Here is a 10,760-nt window from a genome sequence, read left to right on the forward strand (position 1 = left end):
ATGATTGTATGAACAATAGAAACTATAATTTGTGATCATCCAAGATCTTTTTAAGTTAGAGCCAAAGACCCTTCCAGATCACTTATTTTAGTACAATGCCTACAAATACTCTGCAGACATTAAATAGTTGCAAAGAATCCAAATGCCTTTGCTTGAATAACACAGTTGTTACTCAATTAGTGCAAGGAATCCAAATATGTTTCCTAAAGGAAGGATTACCTGTAATTTAATCATCAAAATGTTGTTGCTGGGAAAATGTAGTTTTTACCCGATGTGTGACATAAAGCACTGCACAAATGTTATGAATCTAAAATAGAATCACAGAATCATGAAGTTGTAAGAGCTATCCAATCCATCCTCCTGCCATACAGTAAAACACAATCAAAGCACTAATGCTTTTTAATTCAATGCAAAACATTTAATCATAAAATCATTAAATGACAAGACAGCCTGCACTGAGTACACCATGTCATGAACCTTTCAAATCACATATTTCTAGTTGTCTCCCCATGTTGAACAATCAGGATTCAGGCTCCTGACCCTACAAAAATAAGAGACAAATTCAAAATCTGCCATTTCCAGACCTTTTTCTTAATTATAGCTACTATAATCCTATGTTTGTGAAGGGAAAGCAAGACTATACAGATTTCACCTCTTCAGTGCTGTAGATTTTGCCCTCTTCCAGATCAGTCTAAAGAATCATGAGCTTTCAAGGCACCATACTCTCCAACTGTCCTGATTTGACAGGGATAATCCTGGTTAATTCTCTGTTGTTCCATTTTCTCAGCCTTTTAAAAATGTTTCTGTTTCTCTCTCCCCCTATTTCCCCCCTTTGTCCTCAGTCTACTTTGATTGCTTCAAAGTGACTTCAAAGCACAAAACTAGTTTGCACTGTACCAACTCAATGAGGAGAGTTTATAACATTTATAACATTTGTGCAGTGTGTGAATCTTGCCTTTTCCAGCAGACTCAGCCAAAAGCAAACTGCTGCAGCCTCCCCTAGCTTGTCTCTTCTTCCTCATGAATACCTTTTGCTGCCTTGTCCACACACTGATGTTGCCTGACCACATGTGCCCCAGTTTTCATCTATAAAATATTGAACGGTAGGTGAATTTAGCCAGATTTGGCTGGTTGTTTTCACCTCCATGTCTATTTATTACATTCTTTTGAGAAGCTGTTTGGAGAAATTTCTTGGATCTGCAATAGGGCTCTTCCAAAGTTTTTCTTAGAACTCAGCCACAGTTTGCTGTTTGCAGTTTTATGGTTTGAAGGCAATTTTTCTCTATGAATTTTTAAAAGTTTTCTTTTTTGGGTTATATTAAGCAGAAGTGCCTCACTGATACCAAAAAAACCCAAAAACCCCTCTTTAAAAATGTAAAAGAAAAGGGAAGAGGAGCCTATTGTTCCAACATGTCTAGGAATTAAAAAGAAACTCACTTGAGGGTGGGAATAAAATATTGAGCTGGTGCCAGGAACTGCCAGAAAATAATCAGGGACAACAGACAAATCATTTGGATATAAACCTCCCTCCCTGCTCCCAAGAACTACAGCATGCAATAATACAATCATCTCCTAATTCATTTGACCTTTCTGGTAGAACACATTATCTCATCTCAATTTTTTAAAAGGTGACCACACTTACAAATGCACATACCTTATAAATTTCATTCCCTTTACATTATATCCTGACTCATTGCAACTTGATATAGCACTTACAAGCTTTTTACATACTTTTGTACAAGAGCTGTTCACTATCATATACAACAGATCAAAGCTGGCTGCAGATGTGGATTTTATTGCCCTGCCTCGATTACATTTAAAAAAAAATATTTACATCCATGAACCAGGTGCAAGAAAAAGTGATTTCTCCATTTGTTTCCTTCCATTACTTTGAAAATGGCATTTACTATTACTTCAAAAATGGCATTTCAGTGCCTTTTTTTCTGGAGAAGGTCCAGAGCTTTCACCAGATTCTCAAAGGGGTCTGTGAGCCAAGAAGGCTAAGAGCCAGTAGTTTAACATTTCTTCATTGCCTTACACCACCTTTTTTGAAAACTACCCATGCATACTCATAGCTACAATTTACTGGTTCACCTACACTTACTAACATGCACACACAGACAAGACAAGCATGTAATAGACTAAAATGGGGGAGTGGAAGAGCAGGGTAGGTTGACACTTGTCTAATATTTAGACTGCCCAATCAATCTTGATTAACCTCAAATAGTTCCAAGAAAATGGACCATATATGTATATATTTTATACCTTTCCTCCCCTTTTTGGCAAGCTCAGCTGAGATATAATGGTAAAGCCAATCATCTTCCACTTGTAGCCCCCATCCCCCATTTTTTCCATTGCTTCTTCTGTCTTTTTTCTTGTCTTGGAAAATCCATTAAGCAAGGAAAGATGGGATCACTGCAAAGTGCCTTCTAACTGCTATTGTAATAAAATATAACTTGAAACTGTCTCAGATATAGTTTTCCTCAGGGGCATCACTGGGGAGGGAGTGGGGAATGCGAAGCGCACCAGAGGATGTGGAGGGGTGACACTACTGCTTCCCAAACATCTGCCTTTTGGCAGAAACTGGTTATGGCATTCACTGGCATCCCCTTAAAATGCTGGAAATGGTGTGAGTGGGGCAAGGCTCAGTGAGAGGAGAAAGCAGAGGGCTCAGATTTTTCTTTTTTTTAAAAAAATGAAGGAAATTTTAAACTCTGAAATCTAATTTTTTAAAACATATTTTAATTTTTTCTTTAAAAATATCACATCTTATCAAATTTTCACTTTAACAACATGAAAGTATGTACATGTAAATGCATTTAGGCTGTGCATATATTGTAATTTAAAGGTATAATTTTAATTTTGCTAGTTGTTTATGCCACAGCTATTCCCATTCCATTCAATGATATATGGGAATTATGATTTATGAAAAACATTAGTTCAAAAAAATATTACTAAGGATTCTGTATGGTGTGGGTGACAATCCTAGTGACACCACTGGCCTTGCAGCAGAGGGACAGCTGTGGTCTTTCTCAACAGTCCCTCTATATCAGTGCTACTCAAATCAGTGATCCTTGGACCTGTGTCAGTCCCTGAGCCACTGGCTGTTGCTCCTTGGTAGGTTTCCTGGAAAGAAACAATGGCCTGTTACAGACAGGCCAAAATAAAGCTGCTTCGAGTCACTTTGGAGGTATGGTATTTCAATGATGCATGCGTTCTAAGAGTCCAAAAGCCGCACCAAAGCCATGCTCCGGTCCTAAGGACTGGAGTGCAGCTTTAGTGTGGCTTTTGGACTTGTAGGAGTTATGCATCATTGAAATACCATACCTCCAAAGTGACTCGAAGCAGCTTTATTTTGGCCTGTCTGTAACAGGCCAATCTTAGCCAATGGACAGGTTACTGGCACATTGGGGAAAAATTTCTGGTCCCCCATCCTGTACAGTTAAGAAGCATTGCTCTATACAACCTAACTTGATGTGTAGAAAAAAAGTACACAACCTCTGTTAAACTATGAATAAATAAAATGGAATATTCACAAAGTTACAAAGACACTTAAGAGGACAGAGAGCATTGCTTCTGCTTACTGCACTTACCAACTGCATTTCTTGGTGAAAGAGCTCTACAGTACTAAGGCTGCATGGAAAGTATGACCACCGAAGGCATTTTGAAAATTTTGAAGTTAAAAAGAACAGGTTAGCAATAACTGGACAACAAGAACTCTAGTCTGAGGCAGGGGTTGCAGTCAGGAAAGTGTTTCTGGCTACAGGAACAACCTGTGGAATTATAGTTTTTTTGTGGGGGTTTTGGGCTATGTGGCCATGCTCTAGCAGAGTTTATTCCTGATGTTTCGCCAGCATCTATGGCTGGCACCTTCAGAGAATGCTGGCATAGAAGAGAGCTGGATACACACACACACACACACACACACACTGTGCGACCCTAGGTAAGGAGGAATTTCCATGTTAATCTGTGTATTGTTCTGTTCAAACGTGGCAAAACGTCAGGAATAAACTCTTTTAGAACATGGCCATATAGCCCAAAAAACCCACAAAAAACTATGGATGCCGGCCATGAAAGCCTTCGACTTCACAACCTCTGAAATTCCTTTTCTTGGCGGTTTCTGAGAAAGCTCCAGACAAGCCATTGGGGATATGGTTTCTAAAGGAGAAGTGGAAATTATGTGCCTGTTGTTTGATTGCAGATCCTGCCATCTTTAGCCAGCACAGCCAATAATGAATACTGCTAAGAACTGCAACCCAGTAACATCTGGAGGAGGACTGCATGATTCCTGCCTTTACTCCAAAGAACCACTCACAGGTCAGCATGGAGACACTTATATATCACCACTGAAGTTCTTCTTTCCAACACTGAATTGTGTTAAAACAGTGTTGGCACATGCTTGCCCCTTGCTCTAATTCCTGAAAGAAGCACTGGTGGTGTAGAGTGATAGTGGAGAAGTTCAGCAGAGCAAGTGCTGTGTGAAATGGCAACCTGATACAAAGAGTCTGAACACACACACATACAATAGGTATTCCTTCACGGAAAAATTATTCTCTCTGTCTCTCTATCACACACACAGAGAGAGGTACAGAGAAGCAAGAATGCATTTGGCGCATCTGATATTTTTGCACCAACTTCTCTGGAAGCTTAACCCTTTCCTTACACCTGTTCTGCTTTTTAACCCCTCTCTTTAGACTCCCCCTGCCACTGACCTAAGGCTCCAGCCTGTCAGGACAATTTATCTCCAATCTGCTGAACCGCAGAGGGGCAAGCAGCTCAGCCCTGGCGGATGTAGAGATTCATTCTCAAAACATGCTCAAATGCATGCTGGAGAAGTCGAGCAGAAATACTTTTAAGGAGGGAGACTGTCCAATTAAAGCATGCCAGAATGGGCAAAAAGGGGGAGAAGGAAAAAAGAATAAGGAAAGAGTTTGTTGTTGTTGTTGATCTTGACTCATGGCTACCTTGTGGATGAGACACCTCTAAGACCCCCTATCCCCCACTAGTCTGCTTAGGTCCTGTAAATTCATACCCATGACATCCTTAATAGAGTATATCCATCAAGCCTGCAGTCTTCCACTCTTTCTGCTTCTCTCCACCTTTCCTAGCACTATTGGTTTTGTTTCAATGAGTCCTGCCTTCTCATGATGTGGCCAAAGTTGGACAGCCTCAGTTTAGCCATCTTGGTGTCCAGGGAGATTTCAAGCTTGATCTAGTCTATTCAAAGACACAATTCTTTGTCTTTTTGGTATCCTCAGCCCCACCTCTCAAATAGAAAGAAAAGAAAAGAGTGGAGGAAGCTTATTCTCACATTTCCATCCCAAGCCATATAGGAGGCACACAATAATGTCCCCACTAAAAAGCACCCTCTCTTAACATGGGAAGGCTGCTTTCTAAGCCATGCTCTTGCCAACCTCACTTCCTCTCCCTTTCAGGGGTTTTCTTTTAGCAGGATGACTAGATGTTGCAAACTCAAAGGAGGACAAGGCATCACAAAATGGAGGACCTTCAAGAAAAATGGAGGGCATAGCCAAGCAAAAGGCTAAAAAGACTCATACAGAAATGCTAAATCCATGCTTCTTAGTCATGCTAAAATGGAGGGCACTGCAAGAGAAATGTAGGACATGGATAAACAAAAGCTGAAGACACTCATATAGAAATGTAAATCCATGCTCCTTAGCCATGCTAAAAAGGAGGACACTGCGAGGAAAAAATGTAGGACACTGCCAACAAAAAGCTCAAAACACCCAGAGAAAGGTAAATCTATGCTTCTTAGATATTGCAAGAAAAATGAGGACATGGCCAAACAAAAGCTAAAAACACTCATAAAGAAATGTTAAATCCATGCTCCTTAACCATGTTCAAAATGGAAGACATTGCATGAAAAAATGGAGGACACTGCCAAGCAAAAGCTAAAAACACTCATTTAGAAATGTTAAATCCATGCTTCTTAAGAACCGCAAGAAAAATGGAGGGCATGGCCAAACAAAAGCTGAAAATACTCATATAGACATGTAAATCCATGCCCCAAATGGAGGAGGTTGCATGAAAAAATGTAGGACACTGCCAAACAAAACCTAAAGATACTGTTAAAAATGTTAAATCCATACTTCAAGAAAAATGGAGGGCAGGGCCAAGCAAAAAGCTAAAAACACTCCCATAGAAATCCTCCTTGACCATGCTCAAAATGGAGGACGTTGCATGGAAAAAAATGTAGGACCCCGCCAAGCAAAAACTAAAGACACCTATAGAAATATTAACTTCATACTTCTTAGGCATTCAATAAAAATGGAGGACATGGCCAAGCAAAAGCTAAAAAACACTCAAAACAGAAATGTTAAAACCCATCCTCTTTAAGCATGCTCAAAAATGGAGAACGTGGCATGGAAAAATGTAGGACACTGCCAGACAAAAACTAGAAACAGTCATATAGAAATGTAAACCATGCCCCCAAATGGAGGATGCTGCATGAAAAATGCCAAGCAAAAGCTAAAGACACCTTTATTAGAAATGTTTAAAGCCAGACTTCTTAGGGATTGCAAGAAAAATGGAGGACATAAAAGACACCCACAGAAATGTTAAAACCCATGCTCTTTGAAGATACTCAAAAATGGAGAATGTAGCATGGAAAAAATGTAGGGCACCGCCAAACAAAAACTAAAAACCCTCATATAAAAATGCAAACCCAGGCTCCTTAGAGATTGCAAGGGAAAAAATGTAGGACCCTGCCAAGCCAAACCTAAAGACACCTTTATTAAAAATGTTTAAATCCAGACTTCTCAGGCATTCAATAAAAATGGAGGACCTTGCATGGGGGGAATGTAGGACCCTGCCAAGCCAAACCTAAAGGCACCCTTAATGTTAGAAATGCTGAAATGCCAGACTCCTTAAGGCATTGCAAGAAAAATGGAGGGCATGGCCAAGCAAAAAGCTACTAAAAGACAGTCACAGAAATGTTAAAACCCATGCTCCTCCTTAGCCATGCTCAAAAATGGAGGACGTGGCATGGGAAAAAATGTAGGACACAACCCCACAATAATAATAATAGCAACAACAATAAATGATAACAAATAATAATACTGCTCAAAACCCACTCCTCGAGAAAGATGCCTCCAAATGTAGAAGATTTTTGGCAATCTCTCTTGGCCAAAGGAGGCTGAAAGGGATGATGAGGATGATGTCCTGGGAATGGAGGACGCCTGTAGAGAGAAGGAGGAGGGCCATTCCTGGCCTCTCCCTGCCCACCCCCAAAGCCATAGTACCTGGCCATAGTAGTAGGGCTTCCTGAGCCAGGCCCCTCCTGCTGCGAAAAGCCGCCTGGCCATGGCAGTGGCAATGGCACATCCCTGGGCAGAGGAGGAGGAGGAGGAGAGAGGCAGGGAGGGAAAGGGCCACCTGGCTGCCCCCTCAGCTCAGGGGGGGCTGCTGGCCCTGGCTCTGGAGGCTCTCCCTCCTTGCCTCCCTCTCTGCCTCCTCCTTCCTTCCCTCCTCTGCTCCGCCTCCCTTGGCACCAGGAGGCAGGATGGCGCCCGCCTCTCCCCAGCCCTCTTTGGAGGAGGAGGAGGAGGCCTGAGCAGAGCAAGGAAGGGGCTTTCCTCCTTCCCCTCCTGGGCCTAGCCTCCCTCCCCACTTCCTCTCCTTCACCAAAGGGGTGGTGGAGGCAGTGAAATGGCGCCCAGCTTGTAGCCTCCTTCTCAAAAGATGGGGGGGGGGGGGAAGAGAAGGAAGAGGAGGGAGCTCTGCCTTTTTGGAACCAACTAGGAATGGCAGTTGTTGTTAGTGGTGGTGGTGATTTCCTCCCCTGCTTCAACAAGGCCTTTTCTTCAGACTTGTGTTGTGTGTTTCAATACACAGGACTTGTGGCCAACCTATCATGGGGTTTTCTTTGCAGGTTTCTTCTTCAGAGGGGGGTTGGCCTTGGCCATCCCACCCCTAAGGCTGAGAGAGTGTGACTTGGACAAAGACACCTCAGTGGGATTACATGGCTGTGCAGGGAACTGAAGCCTGGTCTCCAGAGTTTGTTTCTTTTTGGCAGGTTTCTTCAGACAGGAAGGTTTGCTCTTGCAGCCCCCAGAGGCTGAGAGAGTGTGACTCGACTAAGCTGGGAATCGGACCCTGGCTTCCAGAGTTTAGGCCAAAGCTCAAAACACTACACCACACTGGCCCTCTTTTCTTCCTTGGCAGGTTTCTTCAGAGGAGGTTTGCCCTGGCTGTCCCCTGAGGCTGAGAGAGTGTGACTTGACCAAGTTATCTCAGTGGGTTTATGTGGACATGGTAGGAATTGAACCCTGGCCTCCAGAGTTTAGTCCAAAGCTCAAAACATTACACCACACTGATCCCCTTTTCTTCCTTGGCAGGTTTCTTCTGAGGAAGGTTTGCCTTGGACTTCTGAGGCTGAGAGAGTGTGACTTGCTCAGGGTGACCAGGTGTCCTAACCACAAAGGAGGACAAGGCACAACAATATACAGATAAGGTTGAAATGTAGGGCATGCCCTGGAAAAGGGGCACTACTGGTCAACCTGCCTAACCTCAAAGGAGGATAAGGCGCTGCAAAATGGAGGACACTGCAAGAAAAATAAGGTAAATGACCAAAACCAAACATAAAAACACTCCTAGAAATATAAATTCTTTTTGACATTCCTCCTGGATAGAAGGTTGAACTGTAGGGCATGTCCTAAACATGGAGGACCAGTGGTCACCCTGCCCAACCCCAAAGGAGGGTCAAGGCACTGCAAAATGTAGGGCATTCAAGGAAAATGTAGGCTATGACCAAATACAGTAAAAGCAAAAACACTGATTTACAGCTGGACCTCCTTAGCCACTGATTCTTCATGGATTCCATTCCTATGAAATCCTGGGATTTGTAGTTTGTTGTGGCCCCAGAGCTCTCTGACAGAGAAGGCTAAATATCTCCCAAAGCTACACATCCCAGGATTTCATAGGATGGGGCCATGGCAGTTAAAGTGGTGTCAAACTGAATTAATTCTCCAGTGCAGTCTGCTCTAACTGGAACTAACAAACAAAATGGCAGCCTAGGTCTTGTTTAGATGCATCTCTAGTACTGGAATCATGTCAAGTGTGTTGACTAAGAAAACACTGTAAAACAGGATCATCCACATGTTGGCTTTATCTCTACAATCCAAACTAGACTAGGTGACAGAAAGCATAACAGGAGGAACAAACCTACTAAACCGGACCTCTTGTGGTCTCTTCCAGCTCTATCATTCTATGAGAAGTGCCACTCCCAGCTAGACCAAACCACTTGCTTGTTATATGTATCTTGACTCTTACCTATGACAACCCTATCCTAGGGTTTTCTTGACAAAGTTTGAGAGGAGGTTTGCCATTGCCTTCTTTTGAGGCTGAGATAGTGTGACTTGTGAATTTTAAATTATAATATATTTATAATTTAAAATTAAACATTCACAATTCACATATATAGATTGTTTTAATATGTGGGCTGCCAACGCCGTGTAGTGGTTTGAGTACTGGACTAGGACACTGCAGACCAGGATTCTAATCTCAGCTCAGCTATGTAAACCCAGCAGGTGACCTGGGGCAGGTCATAGTCTCTCAGCCTCAGAGGATGACAATAGCAAAGCTCCTCTGAAGAAACATGCCCAAAATACCCTGTGATAGGTTTGCCTTACAGTCTCCATAAGTCATGAATGACTAGAAGGCACACAACACTTGAAGGCACACAACAACATTTTAATATATGTTTGTCTTATTTGTTCTTTTAAGTTGTTGTTGTGTGTATTTAACTGATGTTGTATGTTGTACATTAGTCTGTTACTATTCCTTGCCTTGACCTATGGGGAGAGGAAGGTAAGAAATCATTAATATTATTATTATTAATAATAATACAGTAATAATAATAACAATCCTAGGTCACCCAGCGGGTTTCCATGTCTGAGGAGGGATTCAAACCCTGATCTACCTAGTCCAGCATTCAAACCACTGCATCAGCTGCTGCTTTTTAAATTTCTCACAGTTCCCTTCCGGTGTACCCTATATACACAACTATAAGTTGACCTCATGTATAAGTCGAGGGCAGGTTTTGGGGCCAAAATTATAGATTTTGTTATGACCCATGGATAAGTCGAGGGTAAAACTTAGGGACATGTAACAAAAGATCTAAAGGATGATGGAAAGGAAAATGATGCCAAAGAACTTAGAAAATTCTGGCAGGCATAACTGTGCTCATCCTAGCGGCTGGATGGATGAAAGAGTAGAGGGGATCCATGTTTCTTTTTGGTGCTCCCACGATGGACTAAGCTCTCGTCTTTTACCACTCTATTCAGAAAAAGAGGATGGCTCCTTTTATATATATATATGAGTTAAAGTACAGTACATACATTGACCCTTAGATAAACTGACCCAGGTTTTTTGGGTCAATGTTTTGATTAAAATTTCTAGACTGACACATGAGTTTATACAGTACAGTAATTTTGCACCAGTACATTGTGGGAAGTTTACATAGTGGCCAGAGCCAGTCTGTTACACCAGTGATTTTATTTAAAGAGAAAGCTAAGGCAGGCTTCTGTAACAGTGGACTATTCTAAGTTGATAGGGATTTTGGCAGCTATGACAGCCATATTCACTTTTGCGCATAGGTGTCTCATCTGCCAATTTGTATGGCCGTGCCATTTCTTTAGTTGATTTCTTTCTGTTCCATCTCATGGGGCAACAATATGTCAGATGCCCAAGTGCACGACATTTCGCTGCTTAAGGCAAAGAAAGTGCCTTCTCCTAGCTGA

The 10,760-nt window shown here is 42.0% G+C and overlaps 1 protein-coding gene across 1 annotated transcript in view; it reads right to left on the bottom strand.

Moving 5' to 3' along the window:
* Window positions 1–7,497, bottom strand: part of DIPK1A (divergent protein kinase domain 1A) — a 31,157-nt gene extending 23,660 nt beyond the window's left edge. Inside the window, exon 1 of the mRNA XM_042462035.1 lies at window positions 7,263–7,497. Coding sequence (XP_042317969.1) covers window positions 7,263–7,325 — 63 coding nt within the window. The 5' untranslated portion in view covers window positions 7,326–7,497. The remainder of the gene's footprint in view (window positions 1–7,262) is intronic.
* Between the last annotated feature and the right edge of the window lie 3,263 nt (window positions 7,498–10,760).

Source organism: Sceloporus undulatus, chromosome 4 (assembly GCF_019175285.1).
Source record: "Sceloporus undulatus isolate JIND9_A2432 ecotype Alabama chromosome 4, SceUnd_v1.1, whole genome shotgun sequence".
Lineage (NCBI taxonomy): Eukaryota > Metazoa > Chordata > Lepidosauria > Squamata > Phrynosomatidae > Sceloporus > Sceloporus undulatus.